Source organism: Oncorhynchus clarkii, chromosome 3 (assembly GCF_045791955.1).
Source record: "Oncorhynchus clarkii lewisi isolate Uvic-CL-2024 chromosome 3, UVic_Ocla_1.0, whole genome shotgun sequence".
NCBI lineage: Eukaryota > Metazoa > Chordata > Actinopteri > Salmoniformes > Salmonidae > Oncorhynchus > Oncorhynchus clarkii.
Genome location: NC_092149.1, coordinates 63,375,210 through 63,399,857, shown reverse-complemented (window position 1 = coordinate 63,399,857; position 24,648 = coordinate 63,375,210). Strand labels below are relative to the sequence as shown.

General features: G+C 41.3%; 1 protein-coding gene across 1 annotated transcript in view; it reads right to left on the bottom strand.

Moving 5' to 3' along the window:
• Positions 1-24,648, bottom strand: part of LOC139401164 (low-density lipoprotein receptor-related protein 1B-like) — a 430,219-nt gene that overhangs the window by 141,938 nt on the left and 263,633 nt on the right. The window contains exons 23-32 of the mRNA XM_071145604.1: positions 23,530-23,775; positions 19,283-19,480; positions 18,098-18,302; positions 16,304-16,468; positions 10,877-11,121; positions 4,122-4,253; positions 3,626-3,853; positions 2,656-2,830; positions 2,198-2,292; positions 649-798 (exon numbers count right to left, since the gene is read on the bottom strand). Coding sequence (XP_071001705.1) covers positions 649-798; positions 2,198-2,292; positions 2,656-2,830; positions 3,626-3,853; positions 4,122-4,253; positions 10,877-11,121; positions 16,304-16,468; positions 18,098-18,302; positions 19,283-19,480; positions 23,530-23,775 — 1,839 coding nt within the window. The remainder of the gene's footprint in view (positions 1-648; positions 799-2,197; positions 2,293-2,655; positions 2,831-3,625; positions 3,854-4,121; positions 4,254-10,876; positions 11,122-16,303; positions 16,469-18,097; positions 18,303-19,282; positions 19,481-23,529; positions 23,776-24,648) is intronic.

Genomic DNA, 24,648 nt, shown 5'->3' with positions numbered 1-24,648 from the left:
AGATTCCAAACTCCTTGCAAACGTTTCACCTTAGACTCGACAGTGACCTACATAGGCTTTTTCATTAGCGTGTGACCAAGCTTTAGAATCAGTTCAGTCATGCGTGAGTCTTTGTATTATGTATGGTGCAATGGCACAACAAAACAAATAGTATGAGAAAGAAATGCCTTCTTATTGAAAAGAAGCACCCTGTCGCAGTAATAACATCCAACATATTAGATCCAGCACTGATACAAAGCAACCACACTCCACTATGGGCATCCACATCCATTTTCATTACAAAAGAAAATCTATCATCAATCAACATGCAGCTCCAGCCAGTGGTTTAATTATCTAATGCCCAGACAATTTCACACAGAGTGAAGCAGAACTGTCACAGTCATACCACAACACTGGTTAAATGACTTTATCCAGGAGCCACTTAACTAGCAACATGTACAGGCCTAGGCCCTAAGCCTTCCCACTTTCTCCCTTAATCCATGACAGGGCTCTGATTCACTGGCTGACATGCTCCACTATTCCAGCCTGATGAAGACCTTTAGGTCCAAACGTTTCACAACAGAGGGAAGATTCATCTACTCTTTATGTCAATAGTTTTTTTTTACCCACGTTGTGGGTACACTACGTTTTACACTAGCCACAACTCACCCATAACAGCCAGGGCAGAGGCTTTGGTTAGCTCCCTCTTCATGCTCTCCAGCACCTCCAGAACACTACCGTCCACATTGCACCTGTTGATAGTGCCATTACCAGAGCTGATCCAGTATAGCTTGTTGGCTGTGTAGTCTAGAGAGAGACCTGGGGGAGAAGAATGAAAGGGGGCTAGTGACTATATGATGCATTATCTTTTTACAGTCAGATCTTTGTGTCAGATATGGTAAAGCACACAAGTGGGAAACACTGGTTGCAATAGCATCATCACATGTCAAATATTTAATGACTTGGTCTACATGATGACAATCAGTAAAATGTACATACGCAAGATGCATCTGGTATTAGAGGTACTATGGTTGTTTGAATGTACAGTTTGTATAATATGTGTCTGTCGGGGTGAGTGTGAGATTGTTGCAATCTTTCTTGCAGCCTGGGATGTGACTTAATATGTGAAAGTATGGATGTAGGACTACGTGTGTATCTATAGGAGTGAGTGTAAGTGTGAGCGTGCACATTTGTGTGTGTTTGCGAGTGTGTGCGTGCATGTGCCATGGGTGCGCACGTGTGTTTGTGTGAGTGCCTGCGTGTGTGTGCATGTGTCATGTGTGCATGTGTGTGAGGTTGTTGGATGGATTCGTCGCAGCCTGCCTGTGATATCTCTATGACCTCCATTTGACATTATAAATCATTTGACCAGAGAGTGGCTCCTTCCTTTTTAAATCCATTCTCTAGCAGACATGATGAGATTTGACAGAATGGCACTATTGATGGTGGCAACTGGGGGCTACTTCAATTGTGTTTGTGGACAGCTCTGTCTCCCATGGTGTGTGTTTGTGTGCGTGTCTGCGTGCGTGCGCCTGTATTCCCATTCACAACACATCATTCATTTACCACCGTCCCCAGGTCCGGCCCATCATCAATGAAGTCATGTGATGTGTATGGCACGCGGGCAATTTATATTTCAGACAGGGCATACCAAGACTATCCGACAAACACAGTGAAGACAACGGTACTGTGTTTATCTGAGAAAGTGAAGACTTGACCTTGCAGGTCTGTTTGTGCTGTAAGAACATGCTGCTTGAGGCGTGAACCTGCAAATGAACAATTGTGCACTGAAGCTTGTATCATCTGAGTATATGGTAGAGGTTCAGGTTGAACAACTGTGTATGGCAGCAGAAGAGGTTTTCAGTTAGGTCAAGTGTACCAAATGATTTCAACACCTACCATTTGGAAAGATGCTATCTTTGTATCTTTGGAAATACACAAAAAAATGCACCTAGTGCTCATTATGAGGAGACATTATCTGAATGGTGAACATTTTAGGACATCCCTACACCCTATGACATACAAAGTAGCCCTGGCCTCCTCATAGGGATGTCCTAAAATGTACACCATACAGTGGACAGGGTATATACTGCCAGCATGTGGTTGGACTGCTCCTCTGAATCTGTCCCATGATATAGAATGTTGGAATCATAGAGTGTTGGAACAGGCAGTAGTGTTCCCGCAGTGTGAACAAACAGAGCTATAATGTTCAACTGACCGACTGGTTCCCGTTGGTTCTGGTGAAGGACCTTGCTGTTGCTCCCATCCATGTTGGCTATGTTTATTGTGTTGCCATCTGTCCAGTAGATTTTCCTAATGTGAAAGAATATAAATTACACAGACATTGCACATTACATTTTTACAGTTCTACTTTACAATAAGTTCCTAGTTCTTAATGAATTTGTTCAATTTAGTTGTAGTTCGTGAGAGCTGCTCACTTTATTAATGTTGATACTGTGCAACTAAATTGCATACAATCTATATATTTACACTGAATAATGCTACAAATTCTATGAATAATTTTTATTTTCATGAGAGAACCATGGGAATGGTGTCATGTGTCATGTCCTCATGTTTTTGTTCAAACAAAATTAAGATTTCCTAATAACTTGTTGATGTTGAGTCCCGGAAGATAATGATGAAGTACACAGATGCTGTGGTGTTTAATCTACTTACCCCTTGGCGGGGTGCACGACAAGGCACCTTGGTTTATCAATCCCATGAATGACAGAAGTCTTCAGGGACCCATCCAGGCGGGCGACATTGATTTGAGACTCGTCATTCTCTGAGCTGAGCCAGTATAAGTTCCTAGACAGCCAATCTAAAGCCAGCCCACGGCAGTTTAGTATATCTGAGGGGAAAACAAAGAGAGGGAGGCTGTCAATCCAGCATCCAACAATGTGTTTTACGTGGAGTAACAGGGGTCATGAGTTAGACAGATTCATCTGCAGACCTTGGGACAGCAAACAGTATGAAAAAACATTGGTATAAAACATTATTTGAAAAATACAGCGATAGTGAACATTATCTTAGAATGTGTAAAAAAGCTTATGCCGGCAGGTTTTTGTTCTGTTCTTTATCAGGGGCAATGAATTAAATCTCCGGCACAAATATCAAGAACGGAAATTAGGATGAGAGAGGAGACACTTCCTGAAAAACAGCAATTGTCTTTTGTGCTTTGACAACGTGCTTTCATGCGACACAATTTGTCAAAACAGAGCTTCCAATCAAAAGCCTTTCAGACACAATGAAACAAACAATAATTGCAGAAGTTAGTTCCGGATGTGCCTTTCATCCCTTTGCAATGCCAATCAGAAAATGTAATGTAAATCATGTTAATTAAATGAGTGGCAGACACTGGCACTACGTTATTGACAGGCCTATAAAGTATTGTAGCCGGAGTTTCTGCACACCACAAGACTGTGTTAGCCAATGGAGCTAAAGCCTGGGAATTAGCTTAGGAGAGCTTACACAAGTCATCATGACTCATCCATCTCAGTTACATTATCATCTCTCCAAGTTACACACTTAGAAAGAACAGAGAGTGTGTGCGTCCCAAGTGGCACCCTATTCCCTACATAGTGCACTACTTTTGACAAGAGTCATATCGACCCTGGTCAAAATCTGGGATTGAGCCAGTAACTACCTCCAGAGATGACAGTCTCCAGCCAGGTGCCGTTGATGAAGGCCCGTTTGATGGTCTGTGTTTTCACATCCGCCCAGTAGATCCTCTCCTCCTGGGCATCGTAATCCACAACGGTGACGTCATCGATGTCTGGGACGGTAAGTGCTGTCATGACGTTCATGTAAGGGTTGTCAATATCCACCCCACGGATCTCTGACCGCCTGACGTACAGGAGGAATCTTTTCAACACTATGGAAAAATCAGATGGGGAGAGGAATATCAATGGCTACCACTGATTTGTGAAGTGGTTGACCTTTTAAGTCAAATATGGTTATGGGTGTAACATATGACATGCAAGTGCCAATGAAATAATGAATATGCTAAACAAATTATTCTGGCATTCTTTATGGTTCTTTGTTATGTGACTGGTGCACAATCTCCCACTCTTTTGTGACTTTGATAATGAAAAGGATAGATACAGGTGTGTTAAAAGATTGAAGACGGCCGTCCCACTCACCGAAGCAAGATTGTTTGTTGGGGGACAGCTTCATGAGGTGTGGACAGGTGCAGGACGCAGTACGGTTGTAATTGATGAGACACATGTGTGAGCACGGGCCACACCCATCATTCTCTTCACATGGGTTAGACGCTGAAGGAGTGCGAGAGAGTCAGGAATAGAGAAAGAGAGAGAAAATTGTCAGCAGAAAGAATGAAAAAGGAGAAACACTTGGCCCATGACAATTATTATTTATTTTACCTTTATTTAACTTGGCAAGTCAGTTAAGAAGAAATTCTAATTTTCAATGACAGCCTAGGAACAAACAGTGGGTTAACTTCCTTGTTCATTGGCAGAATGACAGATTTTTTACCTTGTCAGCTCAGGGATTTGATCTTGCAACCTTGCGGTTACTAGTCCAACACTCTAACCACTAGGCTACCTGCCACCACAAATACATGAATGTGCACTTAAAGCTTTCACCACATATATGATTCAACAGGAAAGCTCACATTTCTGTCAGTTGAAACAAAAAGCCTCCCAAGAGTCACATTTTTGTGGGAATCCTTTGTAGGAAGTCCACTCTATATATCGCAGAGGATGTGGTAGTGCTGAAGTACAAGAACAAGATATGCTTTTGGGCACATGATCAAAATGTTTGCTGACAGGGTAAACAGTAAAAAGCACCAAAGCTTATAAAAACAGAAAATACAGGTGCTTAGTTCTGTAGTTTTCAGCAGACCAATATGATTAAAGGGCTATTCTGGAACGTTAACACCGATCGAAAAGAGAGCAGGAGCAGGAAATAAAGGAACAGCTGCAACAACCTGGGTGTAATGTTTTTCGATGGCCAGTTGGTCACATGTACTGCTCAACCATATCACTGACTCCCTCAGTTACAGTTGTGCTGACCAGATGGCACTCCACCTTATCCACACATACCACTACCCAACTCTACATCCACCTTGGCTCTCTTGATTCAACACTGCTTTCAAGTGGTTTAAACCACTGGCATACATTGGGAGAAATGGGCAGGGTAGGCTGGACATCTTCAAAGCAGTTGCATTTGTAACGGATGCTGACCCAGCAAACCTAATTATACAAACTAAAGAGTAATCAAGAAATGGTAAAATAACTCCCTATTCCTGGTAAGGCTTGGCTGACAGACAGGCCTCTTGGAACTCATTTGTCTGACTCCTAAGGAGTTCACGACCTCATCTCTCTCTCCCTCTCTCCGAGTTTACAGTGACTTTACCTCTTCCATCAAGTCTGTTATTGTAGGACCACAACCACTGCCCAAGACTGCCCACTCTTAAATCCCAACATTAACCTGTATGTGCTGACATTTCCTCCAGACTGATTTCATTGCACAAGTCTGGTGGGATATTGCTAAGGTTTAACCCCACAGTGATCCAGCAGTATATAAGCAGCATACGAACAGACACTAGAATTCCTCCTTTGTCAACACCAAGTCACTTCAGATAAATAAATGCACAGGTTTTTAGATTGGACAGTTATTTCCCTTTGGTACATTTTCATACAAGATATAAAGATCCATTTTTGCAGTGATTTACCCAAAACAAGCTTGACAAACTCATTTCCAAACTCATTTCCTGCACTATGTCTCGCTGAATCCATTATACATTCGCATGGTTTAGTAGAGAAAATGACTCTGTCTGCGTGAGTTGAAAACATACCCGACAACACGAGTCATGATAGGAAATAAAAGCCTGAATACAGTTCAGCAGTCAGCTGAATTATAGCCATAAGAAATTACAATAACAGGGGAAAGACTGTTCATTTCTAGACTGGCAGACATCTCATAAATAAATAACCCCCATTCTTTGCCGACGCGGAGAACAGAGAAAGGCTGGTGCCCAAAGAGTGATATCTTTCAATCAAAACCATAAAGTCTACTGGGTATAATACGTAATGTCCAGTCCTGTGTGGCTCAATTGGTAGAGCATGGTGCTTTCCACGCCATGGTTGTGGATTTGATTCCCAAGGAGGACCATCACAAAAGAGTACAAACATGTATGCACTCACTACTGTACGAAGATCTGGGTAAGTCTGATAAATGACTAAAATGTCATGTAAGCTGGGGCACTTCACTGTTATAAAATGTATCTAAACTCTCAGGAGGTGCTAGAATATTCAAAAAAGGTCTCAGGTAGTCATGGTAACTGTTACAGTAAAATATGTGAAGTGTATTATGTTGTTGTTTAAAGTCTCTGTTTTGAAAGCTACATTTTCCTTTTAATGCGACTGAATAGATATTCAGCAGCAAATAGCGGTGTATTTTCAAAATCTGATTATTAATTCAACGTGTTTGTGTTTATCTAACGCAGGGAGTAGTGGCTCTGTCAAGCCCTGGGTGTTATATTCACGTTGTATTATCATCAACACTCCTCTTTGTCTTTCTCTGCCACTCACAAGCAAATGAGATAAGGGGGCTGTGCAGGAAAGCCACATATTTAACTTGTAAATGTCCGGTGCCCGTTATCTGAATACAAAATGTTCATTATAGCTTCCAATAGTATCACCCCGCTTGTATTTGAAGCAGCTGCTTACTTCCATGCAGTGATTCAATGCACTATGCATGCTGATCAGATGTATTCCTTCCTATTCTCAGCAAGCATAGTGCAAAGCTGTGGAGATACATTCAGAGGTCCTTTTGTTTAATAACATTTTAGGCACAGTCAGTAGATTTGACTGCATTAATGCAGCCATGAATACAGAATACTTTATATAAAATCATCATAACTCAAATACTGATACTTACAACACTGTATTGTGTCTTTGTAAATATAATATAAGGACGATGGTTATATCTTGAGACATCATTGTACAAATGTTATGATACTATTCATTTAATTTCCAATATGATCATATGAGCCTGCTGCGGATCACCAGTGCTGGGAGGGGAGAGCGTTCTGTTTGATGTGTTATTGCAGCTATAACTAACCAATTACAGTTCCTCACTGTGAGGCCTTGGGACCAGCATTCCCCTTAACTAATCATTGGCACCTCCTCCCCGTTTTCAAACCTCATGTTACCCATCCCCCCCTCCCCCGCCACACATAATGTATTTACAACCAGACTGTTGACGCCCCTAGACAAGCTCCCGTTTTGGCACCCACCAAACACCCCCAGAGACAAGTACTGTAGCCCCCACAGCTCTCCAGTAGTCTCCCTCTATTTTTCATTACAACCCTCCCTCCCGCAGTCTCTCTGGTCCAAATCTGCAGGGCCAAGCAGAGACCACCAGTATCTCCAGGCTTTGGGACTGGCTGGCTGGATTGGATATTACCCAAGTTTCGCCCACTGGGCTCTTTAAAATGGGATTAGGCATACTTACTGGCTTCTGCAGTTCAATTTCCTCACACTTATCTATGCAGAACAGTCACGAGCAGGCAGATACAGAGGACAAAACAGCCAAATTAACTCCTACCACATTGGCATCATTTTGAGAATGCTAAATAGATGCAAACCAGATTACTAGAGTACTAATGCCCATTCATGGACAGCGGCTTACATTCATAGAAAGCTAAAAGGGGAGATATTTTTAACTCAGCTGTGAAGATATCATTTTTAAGGGTGTGAGAACAAACCACACCCTAAAGACAATACCGGCATCCAAGATATTATGATTTCTTTGACTAGCAGCTCTGTTTACAGATCCATTTTCGCAAATCCTTTTAGAAACAAAGAGCAATGAATGAACACCCAATCAATGCTATAATCTAAGCCTGGAAATATACAGTGACTGAAATATACGACTCCTTCAAAATGAGTGGATTCAGCTATTTCAGCCACACCCGTTGCTGACAGGTGTATAAAATTGAGCACACAACCATGCAATCTCCATAGACAAACATTATCAGCAGAATGGCCTTACTGATGAGCTCAGTGACTTTCAACGTAGCACCATCATAGGATACAAGGCAGTTCGTCAAATTTCTGCTCTGCTAGAGCTGCCCCGGTCAACTATAAGTGCTGTTATTCTGAAGTGGAAATGTCTAGGAACAACAACGGCTCAGCCGCAAAGTGGTAGGCCTCACAGGATGGGACTGCTGAAGCGCATAGAAATTGTCTATCATCGGTTGCAACACTCACTACCGAGTTCCAAACTGCCTCTGGAAGCAACGTCAGCACAATAAATGTTCGTCGGGAGCTTCATGAAATGGGTTTCCATGGCCGAGCAGCCGCACACAAGCCTAAGATCAATGTCAAGTGTTGGCTGGAGTGGTGTAAAGCTCGCAGCCATTGGACTCCGGAGCAGTGGAAACTCTGGGGTGATGAATCAAACTTCACCATCTGGCAGACTACGGAAGAATCTGGGTTTGGCGGATGCCAAAAGTTTAGTGGAGGAGGAATAATGGTCTGGGGCTGTTTGGTCTAGGACCCTTAATTCCAGTGAAGGGAAATCTTAATGCTACAGCACACAATAACATTCTAGACGATTCTGTGCTTCCAACTTGGCAACAGTTTGGGGAAGGCCCTGTTTCAGCATGACAATGCCCCTGTGCCAAAACAAGGTCCATACAGAAATGGTTTGTTGAGATCGTTGTGGAAGAACTTGACTGGCCTGCACAGAACCATGACGTCAACCCCATCGAACAGCTTTGGGATGAATTGGAACGCCGACTGTGTGCCAGGCCTAATTGCCCAACATCAATGCCTGATCTCTCTAATGCGCTTGTGGTTAAATGAAAGCAAGTCCCTGCAGGAATGTTCTAACATCTAGTGGAAAGCCTTCCCAGAAGAGTGTAGGCTGTTATAGCAGCAAAGGGGGGACCAACTCCATATTAATTCCCATGATTTTGGAATGAGATGTTCAACGAGCAGGTGTCCATATATTTTGGGTCATGTAGTGTATCAGTAAATTGATGAGCCAAACGGATTAAGAACTTAAATAGGGTGCCAACTGGTAAGCCTATTTTACTTTCCATACACCTTAATCTGCATAATTTATTTAATGTGTGCCTTTAATTTGACTTCCAATGGGCATATACAGAGAAAGGCTATCATCGGTGTTGACAGGATTAATTGTAGCCCGCTCTCATTCTGCAGTTCCTTTCATTAATTCTGGTTCAATTCATTTTAAAAACGGCTTGACACTGTAGCATGAACCAATTAGCCTAATTTGGGCGGAGGGAGAAAACACATTCTGAGGTACCATTAATGCAATCTAATTCTCTGCATGACCACCTTTTTCAATCATTCAGCCCCTTTCTTATTGTATGCATGCTGAGAAGCCCCATGATTGGCAGGCCCAATGAGGGCAGAGAAGCAGCTAAAATGAATACCATTATACTCTCTCTCTCTTCTTCTCTATATGCAACAGGGGATTCACCTTTTCAGAAATGCTTCTTAGTCAATACACTCATTGAAAAAAGTGTTCCAAAAGCGTTCTTTGGCTGTCCTCATAGGAGAACCCTTTTTTGGTTCCAGGAAGAACTGTTTTGGGTTCCAGGTAGAACCGTTTTGGGTTCCAGGTAGAACCCTCTGTGAAAAAGGGTTGTATTTTGCACATGCTTCGTAAACAACAGGTGTAGACTAACGTTTCGTTACAGCCCCTTCCCAACAATCAAAGGAGAAAGAAAACAAAGAGACAATAGAAAAGTAAAACACGTAATAATAAATAAACAATGAGTAACCATAACTTGGCTATATACACAGGGTACCAGTACCGAGTCGATGTGCAGGGGTACGAGGTAATTGAGGTAGAGATGTACATATACACTGTACATATGGAAAAAAGTGACAAATTATAAACAGTAGCAGAAGCATATGCATATGTGATGAGTCCAAAATTTAGCACAAAAAGATTCAATGCAGATGGTTTAATAGTTAACTATTTAGCAGTCTTATGGCTTGGGGGTAGGAGCTGTTCAGGGACCTGTTGGTTCCAGACTTGGGTGGCTGGAGTCCTTGAAAACGTTTAGTGATGTACTGTGTACAGTGATGTACTGGGTTGCACACATTACCCTCAGTAGCGCCTTGCGGTCGAATACCAAGCAGTTGCAATACCAAACATTGATGCAGCCAGTCAAGATGTTCTCAACGTTTCAGCTGTAAACATCTTAAGGATCTGAGGGCCCATGCCAAAACGTTTCAGCCTGCTGAGGGGGAAGAGGTGTTGTCGTGCCCTCTTCTCTACTGTGTTGGTGTGTGTGGACCATGATAGATCCTTAGTGATGTGGACACGAGGAACCTGAAGCTCTCAACCCGCTCCACTACAGCCCCATTAATGACAATGGGAGAGTGCTCTCCTTTTCCTGTAGTCCACGATTAGTTTCTTTGTCTTGCTGACTTTGATGGAGAGGATGTTGTCACTGACCTGCCCTCTACAGCTGTCTCATCGTCGTCGGTGTTCAGGCCATACACAGTCGTGTCGTTGGCAAACTTAATGATGGTGTTTGGAGTCGTGTGCGGCTACGCAGTCGTGGATGAAGAGGGAGTAGAGGAGGGGACTAAATAGACACTTTTTTCTAAGAGTTTATGTATAGGCATTATGACTAGCATCAGTTAAACTAGAAAATAATGGGCCAAATCTGATGCATTATTATGCAACCAGTTTTCAGTATACAACAGGGAAGTGAGGGAACTAGTTATTATGGAAAATCTCCGTTAGGCATGCTTTTTAGTCCAGAACTAAACTTAATCTGTGTGCTAAAAACCACCCCATAGACTACAATGACAACACTCAGGGGAATAGTTGATGTGCATTACCAAAGGTTACAGTTGCTTGACTACAGGTCTAGGCTGTTTACCTTGTGGCTGTCTGCTAGGGTGGAAGATCTGCAGGTCAAAGGGCTGAGCACTGGTCTTCTGGATCACTGTGACGTTACGGCCCGTCCACTTGTTGGCTCTGGCCAGGGTGTTGGTCCTCCAGTCTGTCCAGTAGACACTTCCCCCAAACAGGGACACGGCGAAGGGGTGTGACAGGTACTCATGTCCCCTCAGGATCTCTATGATCCCACTGCCATCGTACAGTGCAGAGTAGATGGCATCAGAGCTGTGAAAGGGAGAAGATAGGTGAAGGTACAGTAACCAGCCAGAATAGATAACATACAGCTCAGATGAGACGGCATGAGAGCTGTTAGAGGGAGAAAACATGATCAGGAGGTCATTAGATTGTCTCTTTCCAATATAAAGACAGAGATACAGTATATGCATACTAGCCAGGTAGAGTAACCATGGAAGTACAATACATTGCAGCGTAGATGGCATTAGAGCTGTTATATGGTGGTATGAATATCATCATGAGGCTGCCTGGCTCTATACAATAAAAATACTAGTCAGGTATTTGTATTTATTATGGATCTTCCTGCCAAGGCAGCAACTACTCTTCCTGGGGTCCAGCAAAATTAAGGCAGTTATGCAGTTTTAAAAACATTACATTCACAAATTTCCCAACACACTGTGTGCCCTCAGGCCCCTACCCCACCACTACCACATATCTACAATACAAAATCCATGTGTATGTGTGTGTATAGTGCGTATGTTATTGTGTGTGTATGCAAGTATCTGTGCCTACATGTATGTATGTGTTGCTTCACAGTCCCCGCTGTACCATAAGGTGTATTTTTATTAGTTTTTTTAAAATTAAATTTCACTGCTTGCAATCAATTACTTGATGTGGAATAGAGTTCCATGTATTCATGGCTCTATGTAGTACTATGCGCCTCCCATAGTGTGTTCTTGTGGCATGTCTTGTGGGGTATGCATGGGTGTCCGAGATGTGCACCAGTAGTTCAAACATACAGCTCAATGCATTCAACATGTCAATACTTCTCATAAATACAAGTAGTGATGAAGTCAATCTCTCCTCCACTTTGAGCCAGGAGAGATTGTCATGCATATTATTAATATTAGCTCTCTGTGAACATTCAAGGGCCAGCCGTGCTGCCCTGTTCTGAGCCAATTGCAAAGTCCCTTTTTGTGGCACCTGACCACGACGACTGAACAGTAGTCCAGGTGTGACAAAACTAGAGCCTGTAGGACCTGCCTTGTTGATAGTGCTGTTAAGAAGGTAGAGTAGTGCTTTATTATGGACAGACTTCTCTCCATCTTTGCTGCTGTTGTATCAATATGTTTCGACCATGACAGTTTACAATCCAGGGTTACTCCAACAGTTTATTCACCTCAATTTTCTCAATTCCCACATTATTTGTTACAAGAGTTAGTTGAGGTTTAGGGTTTAGTGAATGATTTGTCCCAAATAGAACGCTAATTGCCAGGGAAAATACAGAGCGTCAGATTCAAATAAAATACTATGAAATTCTAACTTTCATTAAATCACACATGTAAGATACTCAATTAAAGCTACACTCGTGAATCCAACCAACATGTCAGATTTTAAAAATGCTTTTCGGCGAAAGCATTAGAAGCTATTATCTGATAGCCTGCACCATCTAAACCAGCAGGAAACAAAGGGGTTAGCATATTTCAACCCTGCAGGCGCTACACAAAACGCTGAAATAAAATATAAAACATGCATTAACTTTGAGGAGCTTCTTTGTTTGCACTCCAATATGTCCCCTAAACATCACAATTGGTCATTTTGTTTGATTAATTCCGTCCATATATATCCAAAATGTCCATTTATAAAGCACGTTTGATCCAGAAAAAAAACATCTTACAAAAAATGCAACGTCACTACAAAATATTTCAAAAGTTGCCTATAAACTTTGCCAAAATATTTCAAACTACTTTTGTAATACAACTTTAGGTATTTTTAAACTTTAATAATCAATCAAATTGTAGACGGGGCAATCTGTGTTCAATACAGGAATGAAAACAAACCAGAGCTACTTTTCACGTCTTGCGCAACTCACAAAAGTGTAACCAGTTCCTAGTTGGCCTACTTCTTCATTACACAAAGGAATAACCTCAACCAAATTCCAAAGACTGGTGACATCCAGTGGAAGCGGTAGGAACTGAAAACAGGTTCCTAAGAAATATATATTGGCAATAACACCTCAGGGAACAGAGAGAGGCAAAGAAATATATAATTCTGAACAGTTAGTCCTCGGGTTTTGCCTGCTACATAAGTTCTGTTATACTCACAGACATGATTCAAACAGTTTTTGAAACTTCAGAGTGCTTTCTATCCAAATCTATGAATTATATGCATATCTTATATTCTTGGCATGAGTAGCAGGAAGTTGAAATTGGGCACGCTATTTATCCAAAAGTGAAAATTCTGCCCCCTAGCCTCAAAAGGTTAAGTTTTAGAAATATAATTCCTTTGCACCCACTCTGAAACGAACTGCAGCTCTTTGTTAAGTGCTGCAGTCATTTCAGTCGCTGTAGTAGCTGACGTGTATTTATTTTTTATTTTATTTAACCTTTATTTAACCAGGTAGGCAAGTTGAGAACAAGTTCTCATTTACAATTGCGACCTGGCCAAGATAAAGCAAAGCAGTTCGACACATACAACGACACAGAGTTACACATGGAGTAAAACAAACATACAGTCAATAATACAGTATAAACAAGTCTATATACGATGTGAGCAAATGAGGTGAGATAAGGGAGGTAAAGGCAAAAAAAGGCCATGGTGGCAAAGTAAATACAATATAGCAAGTAAAACACTGGAATGGTAGATTTGCAATGGAAGAATGTGCAAAGTAAATATATGTGCAAAGTAAAAATAATGGCATGCAAAGGAGCAAAATAAATAAATAAATTAAATACAGTAGGGAAAGAGGTAGTTGTTTTGGCTAAATTATAGGTGGGCTATGTACAGGTTCAGTAATGTGTATGTTGATGAGTCATCCACATACAAACAGTAGAGACACTGGCTTTACTCAAAGCCAGTGGCATGTCGTTAGTAAAGATTTAAAAAAGTAAGGGGCCTAGACAGCTACCCTGGGAAATTCCTGATTCTATCTGGATTATGTTAGAGAGGCTTCCATTAAAGAACACCCTCCATGTTCTGTTAGACAGGTAACTTTTTATCCAGAATATGGCAGGGGGTATAAAGCCATAACACATACGTTTTTCCAGCAGCAGAGTATGATCGATAATGTCAAAAGGCTCACTGAGGTCTAACAAAACAGCCCCCCCAATCTTTTTATCATCAATTTCTCTCAGCCAATGATCAGTCATTTGTGTAAGTGCTGTGCTTGTTGAATGTCCTCCCATATAAGCATGCTGAAAGTCCGCTGTCAATTTTTTTTTACTGAAAAATAGCAATGTATCTGGTCAAACACCATTTTTCCCTAAAGTTTACTAAGGGTTGGTACAGGCTGATTGGTCTGCTATTTGCTGCCAGTAAAGGGGGCTTTACTATTCTTAGGTAGCAAAATTACTTTTGCTTCCCTCCAGGCCTGGTGGCACACATTTTCTGGTAGGCTTAAAATTTAAATATTGCAAATAGGAGTGGCAATATTATTACTGCTATTATCTTCAGAAATTTCCCATCCAAGTTGTCAGACCCCAATGGCTTGTCATTGTTGATGAACAAGAACATATTTTTCACCGCTTCCACACTCACTTAACAGAATTGAGAATTACAATGCTTGTCTTTTATAATTTGGGCAAATATACTTGGATGTGTAGTGTCAGCGTTTATTTGCTAATCTTGCCAATTTAAAAAAACATTAATGTAGTTTCTAATATCAGTCAGTTTTGTGATGAATGAGCCATCTGATTCAGTGAATGATGGAGCTGAGTTTGCATTTTTTACTATCATTCTTTATGTAATTTATCTTTGTTTCATAGTGTATTTTCTTCTTTTTATTCAGTTTAGGCACATGAATGTAGGAATCACTACAACATAGGAAACACTACAAAACGTATTGTACAGTACGACTTACTATACACTATATTAGGCCCAGTCTTTGGGAACTTTGGTTTTCCTAGTTATGGCTACTATATTTTGATCACTACATCTGATGGATCTGGATACTGCTTTCAATAAAATGCCTGCAGAATTAGTAAAGATGTGATTAATATATGTTCATGATTTCATCCCTGTGCTACCCTGGTAGGTTGACTGATAACCTGAACCAGATTTCAGGCACTGGTGGCTTTTTCTTGAGTGGGCAGCTTGAAAGGCAGTCAATATTTAAATCATCCAGAAAATATACCTCCCTGTTGATATCACATACATTATCAAGCATTTCACACGTTATCCAGATACTGACTGTTAGCACACAGTAGTCTATAGCAGCTATCCACAATAATGGGCTTTAGGTGAGACAGATGAACCTGTAGCCATATTACTTCAACAGTATTTAACATGAGATCCACTAAGTTTTACAGGAATGTGGTTCTGACTATAAAATGCAACACCTCCACCATTGGCATTTCTTTATTTTCTGTAAATGTTATAACCTTGTATTGCTACTACTGTATCAAAGGTATCATCTAAGTGAGTTTCAGAGAGTCAGAATATGAATTTCAACTGTTACTAGAAAATTATTGATTTCATGAACCTTGTTTCTTAAACTACATATGTTTAACTTGGGCAATTTTGAGCACTTTTCTTCTGGGATGCATACTTGTTTTCATCGCTTTACTGAGAAGCTTAGCAGAAGTAGATATGCTCATGTTATTTATGTTAGTGCAGGGTGAGCTGCACACAGTGGACTTCCTACTAGGGCACACCACCTCAGTGCTAACAGTATAAATCTGGTTCATAGGCACATGATTACTGCATACAATAGCTGTAGGAGTTGTCATGTAAGCCTAAATACATTACAGCTGCTTATTTACTTGGTACATGAACAGAATTCTCCACAATTTAAAACACAGTTCCAAAATCCACTATTATAAGGTAAAATAGCGAGGATGGCGTTTTATCAAGGATGTCATCAGGTGTGTTTGTCAGTAATATGTTTTGGAAATGCTGTAGAATGTAGATCTTGAAAGCGTATTGTCACAATAGAAGGGGAGGTTTACATGTGATGTATTCTCAACACGTCTTCCTGTGGTTACAGCATATTTAGATAAATTGGCCTTCTGTTCGCTGTAATTGAACTACCATTTACAATCAACCAACCTGCCCCTATAGGAGATGAGGCAAAGTAGATAACATGCCGTTCATACTTATGACATATGTGCATCCAAATAGGTATCATTGCAACCTAATTCATGTTTAAGAAAGTACGAATCTGTTCTTAATTTACCTGTAAAGGTTATAAGCGAATAAAGGTTACATAAAACATTGTTTTGTTTGAGGGACCTACCGAGCATCCGTCCACACTATTCTCTTCTCCAGATGATCCAGAGTTAGTCCGTTGGGCCAGGCTCCCATCTCCATGTCCTTGAACACTATGTGTCGTCCTCCTCCGCTCATTGAAGCAGCCTCAATACGGGGGAAGGTAGCATCCCAGTCTGTCCAGAACAGGATTCTAAAGACATTAAATCAATCAAGAAAAGGAGTGTATAAAGATCTTTTTACATATACAAATTGCTCTACAGTAACAGCACTAGACCACGGAGAGCAAGCAGAAAACCCAAGACAATAAAACCCATTCTGATGATCCACAGAAAACTGAGACATGGTCTACTTATGCAAGGACATTAATTAAATAGGACTTGAAGAAAAAGCCTCCATGGAAGAAAGAAATGAATGATTAAGATAATTTGAAAACGGACAGAACTAGACGGCATAAACTAGCCTAGTGTTGAATACAAAAGCAAACATGGAAGATTCCGTTTACTATTCCTATGGAAAAACAAGGCTAAAGGCATTAATCCATTTAGTAATGATTTTCAGTGTCAATTCTACAGCCCTTTTTCATTGGTTTGTCAATGTGACATCACTGCAAACTAGAATAATTACATACAGTGTGTAAGTGGGATTCGTAAACACACACATTGGCAGCAGTCTGTGGATCCTAGAACAGCACCAAACAGACCAGTGTTCCACAGCATCTGTGACATTGGCTGGAACAGGAAGCCATCTGGTTTTTATGACCTTCTACAGCTCAATGAAAGCCTGTAAATGAGCACTGGTGATTACTATGACCATCAGCAGAGTCATGTCTCCCAAACACGGCTACTATCCTGCTTTTGCCCACCAAACCCGGCAAGAGACCCAACCCTGTAGGAATGCAGGCTTAAATTAGGCGCTGACGACAATGAAACATCCTTGTACAGCTCAATAGCCTTATTCATTGGATCAGGCCCCTTAGATCAATGGCTTACTCTTTTGAGTGGATTCAAGTAATTACGTTAGAATTATTGCTCTGGCGAGGAACTTTGCCTGTAGGCACCGAAATCATCCATTAATCCTAATGTGTTCTCCTCTGAAACACAGTCATCCCTCCAATATATGCAGTGCAGGAAATAATATACGATCAGACTATACATTTCTTATAAGACTACTTAGTAGATGTTTTATGAATGTCTGGAAGTAGTTTTAAAACAAAATAAACCAAATAAATTTTACAATCAAATAAAAGTAATTCATCACCATGTATAAATTAAAGAACTAGGCTAAACACACTATAATAAAAACATAATTTTGGTCTTTTTCATCCAACTTTGTGCCTGTGAGATTGTTCAGAGATGAATTGAAGGCTTGAAGCAATGTATTAAAGATAAAAAGTAAGAGGGGTAAAGTGCATGAATCAGGGAAGAGGAAAAGATGAGCCATATCACTTGTCATCACTAGAATTGAGTCCACAGTATTATTATCAATGTATTCTATATTTGTATCCTTAATGGACCCTAACATAGCAGACATCATCACACATCAAGGGAGAAGGAAGTAGAAGAAAATGAAGGATGTTGTTTTTCTTATTATGAGTGTGTACAGTATGTGAGTCAGACCTGAATGAAAATAGTATTTGTTTCTTTAAAATAGTTTAGCTGTGCTTTGTTGAGCATATCTGGCACAACAGAAACAATTGAATAATCCCCAAAGTGTAAACCCTGCCCATTTTGCACTCCAGGTAGGCTGAATCAAACACTCAACAAATTTGAAAGAAAAAAAAGACTATTTCAACCCAGGTCTGTTGTGAGTAGGCACGCACCCTTGTCCTGGGTCCAGAGCGATGGCCCGTGGATGCTCCATCCCTCCAGCTATCAGTGTGGTCCTCATCTCTCCATTCAGCCTGGCCACCTCGATCTGGTCCAGGTTACTGTCGATCCAGTACAGGTTACCTGCTATCCAGTCCACTGCCAACCCCTCTGGAGTGGCCAGCCCATGCTGCACAACCACCTCAATCCCTGTCACACCTGATGGAATACCAACCACAGGACCATCATCACCCCTACACCACCTGATTAGAGCAGCACCCTTTAGCACCATGACCACCACCACACCACCCATTAGACCAGGTGAGACAGACCAAACCACAGCACCATGGTCATCAATACACACACTAGGTGAGAGAAGAGTAGAGAAGGGATGTATTCAACTCAGCCTGATCATTTTCCCCCTATTGAGAGGATGTGTTTGTTGGTCTGCCAACAAAATTACATTTTCTGGGGAGAAAACCTTAGCTAGAGAAACTCTTGAGGAAGATAACATTGACATAAAAGAAGATTGTTTCCTACAGTGTTCCATTAAAAATAAAAGGTTTTCCCAGTATGTCTATAATCCAGCTGTTTACAATTATCCTTGGCTGCTGGAGCCTTTGTGGAAGGATGACAAAAGGGAGAAATAGGTGCAGCAGCGGGACACATTCTATGGCCCCACGGAGAAAATGAGAGAAAGAGAGAAAAAGTCCAATTGCAGCAGACGCACAGAATATAAGCAGCACAAAACACCAACTTAATGAAAAGTTCTAACTCATCAAAGGCTTCAGAGATGCACTATGACAGTGGGAAGACGACTGAGGGGCCTAGAGTATACCCACAGTAATGCTTGGCATTACCCTGCTGAAATAACTCTTCAATGGAGGGACAGTATCAGCTCACAGTTTCAGAGAGGTGCTAAGTAGAACTAAACTGAAAACCTTATTGAACTAAACTGTATAATTGAAAGGCCTTCCAGTTGAAGATTGGGAGGGAAGAAAGCCATGTTTATCCTCCTCTGCCAATAGATCCCAGCATTTAGATAGAATGTTTAGCCTAGCCAAGGTACTTAAAGAGCCTGAAGGCGTCAGTACATCACAGCCTTTAGGATCTATTGTGTAGCTTACACCTACGTACCTTCAGATTTTGAAAGCACCATAGATCACACCATTTAGAGCTAACTTATAGGACCTACATACCTCCAGAGCCTGAGAGGCGTCCTCTGTAGATCTTATCCTCTACAACATCTGTCCAGTAAAGCAGGCTGCGATTAAAGTGGAAGTCAAGAGCAATGGTGTTCCGGAGCCCTGGCACCAGCAAGCTGTAGTCCCGCTTGTGAAGGTCTATCCGTCTTATCTCATGCCGGATAGAGAAGATGATGAAAGCCTCAAAGGGATCTGGCCAAAGGAAAGACAAAGGGAGGAAAGGAAGAGGAACAAGTTAAAACGGAGGCAACGGATGCCACAACAAAACCAACATGAGCGGCAGAAGCCGGGGAAGTGATTTGAACCGGTGCCATTAACGGAGCAAACAAACAGGTGGGCATGACTGCACACACACAAACACACAGGCACCTGTGCATCCATGCACACACTGGATCATGCACTTTCATGACTGGGCATTGGCACTAGTCTGTGTTATGCACAGAGCAGAAACCCCATCGTCACTATGGAGACACATACATTATGAACACAATGAGAAAGACTGGATACTGTAGGGAGTAGGGATGTTAGCTACTTGCTGATGATAAGTCGCTCATTCTTTATTATTCAGTTATACCTGAAAATCTCTGTACAAAAGCTAGAGCCTTGCATGCATGAAATGTCACCACAGACTCAATAGTACATTTGTCAAAATTAAATGAGGTTGATTCTCAGTTTTCTATTGTGCGCAGAACATTTATTTGATTTGACTATTTAAAATACAGAAAGAAGCCACACCAGGCAACCAATACATTTACCAAAATTGACAAGGATTATATACATAAAAACTCAGACTTGTTTCCATTGTTGTCCTCTATTGGTAGGCATGTGACTGCAGGGCAAAACAAGTGACATGGGCCTTCTGTGCCATACATTCAATCATGTGCTCCTGAGTGGCGCAAGCGGTCTAAGGCTCTCCATCTCAGTGCTAGAGGCGTCACTACAGACCCTAGTTTGATTCCAGGCTGTATCACAATCGGCCGTGATTGGGAGTCCCATAGGGAGTCACACAATTGGCCCAGCGTCGTCTGGGTTAGGTTTTGGCCGGGGTAGGCCATGAATGTAAATACGAATTTGTTCTTAACTGACTTGCCTAGTTAAATAAATAAAAATAAAATACACAATGTCTACATATGTAGATATACAGTGTACAAAACATTAAGAACACCTGTCTCCTCTGCTTCATCTACACTGACTGAAGTGGATTTAACAAGTGATAATAGCCTTCACCTGGATTCACCTAGTCAGTCTATGTCATGGAAAGAGCAGGTGTCCTTAATGTTTTGTACACTCACTAACACATCACTCCACCAGAGTAGAGTAGCTTTGCACGTGGCTAGGAGGCTATCTCAACATGAACCAAGCCTTGCAGGAGTGTTTTAACCTAAGACTGGAAGTTTTTATCTCAGCCGGGAGTTTGTTACGCTCTACCAATATATAAATGCATCGCTCTTGAATCGACATGGCACAAAATCTACAGCACTGCCTCTCAGTAGTAAGATAGTTCTTTAGATACTGGGGGATCGTACCATATATGGTTTTATGGGCCAATCCCAGCTTCAGCTGAATGACCCTTTTATCAACTTATAGCCACTGTGGTTCACTGAGCTGAGAAGGGCTGACATTAGCCTGAGGGCTAAGATTCAGAATGACCCATGCCATTTTACTCTGAGCTGTCTGTAGCTTGTTCTTGATGAACTTACTGTACCAGATAGTGCATGCATAGTCAAAGTGAGGCTGCACTAATGCTGCGCCAAGTGTTCAAGGTCCCTATTTATGTAAGAAACAATGAAATGTTAATGTGTTTCTTCGGTAAATTGCCCGTTCTTTCCCTATTTTAACATACAATTAGCACTGCAACTGCCATCAATCTCTGAGGGAAATGGAGAGGCGAGCAGTAAAAAACGAGCTTCATCAATCTGAATGTGACACATCAAGGCTGCGTGTTCTGCCATGTTCTCCTCGTTTACGAGCAGCAACACAGAAGCAAAAAACGGCCAAAACATCAATCCAATCACACACATTACAACATAAGTAGACCGTTTGCTCTGATTATGTAAAGCTGAGTTGATCAATGAATTGACTGTATGTAATTTCACAGGGCTTACAGTGCCGTGAAAAATAATTTTCACCTTTTTGATTTCCCCTATTTTTGCATCTTTTTTTACACTGAAAGTTATCAGATCTTCAACCAAATTATTAGATAAATGGAACCTGAGTGAAAAAAAAAAATACAAAAATGATAAACAAAGAAATGCAACACCCAATGCCTCTGTGTGAAAAAGTAATTGCCCCCTTACACTCAATAACCGGTTGTGCCACCTTTAGCTGCAATGATTGCAACCAAACGCTTCATGTAGTTGTTGATCAGTCTCTCACATCGCTGTGAAGGCATTTCGGCCTACTCTTGCATGCAGAACTGCCTTAACTCAGCGAAATGTGTGGGTTTCAAAGCATGAACTGCAGAATTCATGGTTCCTTCAATCATTACAAGTCATCCAGGTCCTGAGGCAGCAAAGCATCCCCAAACTATCACACTACCGACACCATGCTTGACTGTTGGTACTTCTAGCATATTCCTCCACAGCGATGTGAGAGAGTGATCAACAACTACAGACAGCGGTTGGTTGTACATTGCATCTATAGGTGGCACAACCAGTTAACGAGCATAAGGGAACAATTAATTTTCACACAGGGGCATAGATACACACGGCGGGGTGTGGCTTAATGTGACCACGCTCCCGAGTAGAGTACAGCAGTTGGGTACTCCCATTACTCCCATGTAATTAGCCTAACTTTGCCATCATCCTAAGCAAACTACTGACACTTTTTTGTTGTTTCAAGAAATGTTTTCAGTACTTGGCGGTCAAAACAATGAATGATTTGCATGATACTTATTCTGCCACCAATTTCCTACCCTAACAATGACAATAAAGTTAGTAAATCTGTTGGAATATACTTATGTCACTGCTTGTTTACCCCTAGATTTTTTGCTGGTTAGCTGACTTGGCTAGCTAGAAAAGTTCATCTCAACCCAATTTGTTAGTTTTAGATATGTCACGTGCGGTTTAACTACTTCCAGTCGTTGCCTTCCCTTGAACGGTCTAGGTATTTTAAAAAGCTCATTCTTGTTGGCTTGCCTACAGTATGTGTCCTTTCAATTTGCCGGAGACCATCTGGGGTTACAACCCTACCAAATTGACCAAACCAAAGCAGTCTATGATATCTTCACCTACTTGGTGGAATCTCCAGGTTTGCATAAATATCCAAATGCAGAAGAATATTATAGTGTTATTTGGATGGACACAGCCCACTAGTCCTTACTACAAGCAAACTAGCAAGCTTTATGCAAAGCGATTTACCGATGATGATGTGCTTGAACACACAAATGCATTGAGTAACCAGAGCCCATCCATCATAATTTCCATCATCATCACGGCGTCATAGCATGAAACAATGAGGTTCGTCTAACCTGGTTCTTGGGCATTTGATTCAACTTAATTTGGTGGTCTTTTCTCCTACTATTGTTCAAACAATACAGTACGTAACAGCTTTTTGGCAAATTAAAAGCAGTGTTAGTTTGCCAATTAAAGAAACTAAAGTCTGTTGGAATTGGCTCTTTGGCTGATAATCGTGACGTACATTCATTTGACTTTCTCTGTTCATGCTAACATTTTCATGTTTAGAATGAAAGTGTTTTTAGGTATGATGTAGTTTATTAAAATGACATAGAAGTATGTTAAAATGACCAACCAAGCACATTTAAAAATGTTATAGAATAAAATGTAAAAAAGAATACAGCCGTTGTTGGGTAATGCGTAAAGTAGACAATTTAACATGGGAGTAATGGGCGTAAACTATGGCTGTACCCTACTCAAGGTTGTGGTCACGTTAAGACATGCCACGCCATGTGTATCTATTGGGTGTTGCATAACTTTGCTTATTAAATAAATGAAATAAATATCAACATTGTGTCATTTGTTCACTCAGAAAGTGCAACTAAAAGTTCTTTGCTGTTTTTGTGTGTGAAAAACAACACGATCATAGTAATATTGTACCTAATCGGAACTACTGTAAGACATCGAATTTATCAAATGTTATATTTCAAAAAGTATTCCAATTCACTTTGATCAAATCCTCACTAGCATATTATAAGACATGAAGCAGCACATGAGTCTACACTTACACAATCAACATACTTCCTGACACACACACACAACCCTACACACACTTTGTCACCTCACCTGTGCTGTGGCAGCTGTCCCCATCGGGGCCCAGCCTCCAGCCTGGGTAGCAGGAGCACTTGACGGTGGTCTTGTACTGCTCACACATCTGGCTGCACTTCAGATGCCTACTGCAGTAGTCCACCGCCTCACACGTCCTGTTGTTAGAGTCCAGTTGGAGCCCTGCAGGGCAGGAGCAGACCACCCCTGTCCCCGGTACCACTGTGCATTGATGGCTGCAGCCACCCTTGGCCACCAAACACTTATCTAGGAGCAGAGAGAGGAGTAGAGAGAGGGCACAGGAAGTAAGAGCCAACTCTGATCTGGGAGTAGAGTGAGAGAGGACAGGATGTAAGTACCAAACACTAATATGAAAACAGAGAAAGAGGTCAGGGACTAAGAGCCTTAATAGCCTACTATAGAGGATGAGATTGGAGACTAGAGATAATGAGAGGGACAGGGAACTAAGAGTCTTAACATTAGAGACTGAGATGGTTTTCAGCATCAGATCGTCATCCACAGGGTCTAAAAGGAGGTTAGAGAAATAATAGACCATAGTATGTTGGGCCATATGCTGTACAGTAAAAAAAAATGCTGAATTAAAAAGGGTTGTTTTTGAGAACTAGCTGGCACAAGAATAACACTACCACTTTTTGCTCTAAGCTAGAGATTGCTAGTCGAGCATGATGTTGGGAAATATCCGTTGCATATACACCGCAAGGAAAAGCTATTACACAATGAAAGAGGCTCCGCAGTTCAGTTGGTCCGCAACGGTTTGACCTGAGGGATGATGCCTTTTTACTGTCAAGGCTTCAACACATCATGAAATCTGAAAGTTGTGCACTATTCCTTTCACAAAACTGATATGGAGACGGAGAAAAAAAGAATGACTTTTCTTTCTTTGTGCAGTCTGTAATCGAATGATTTTCTCTGAAGCAGCTAGGTATCTGATTATTGTGGGGTGCCAGACAGGTCCAGAAGATGAAAAGGCAATTTGGTGCAACAATCACACTACAGGTCCAAAGTCTCCTTTTTAGCTAGCCATGATTAAGATGATCTTATTGGCACAGACCAGAAAGGGTTGAAATTTCTCTGCGGGGGTCTCCTAGCTGCAGAGGAGGGTAGAGGAGAGCTGTGCCC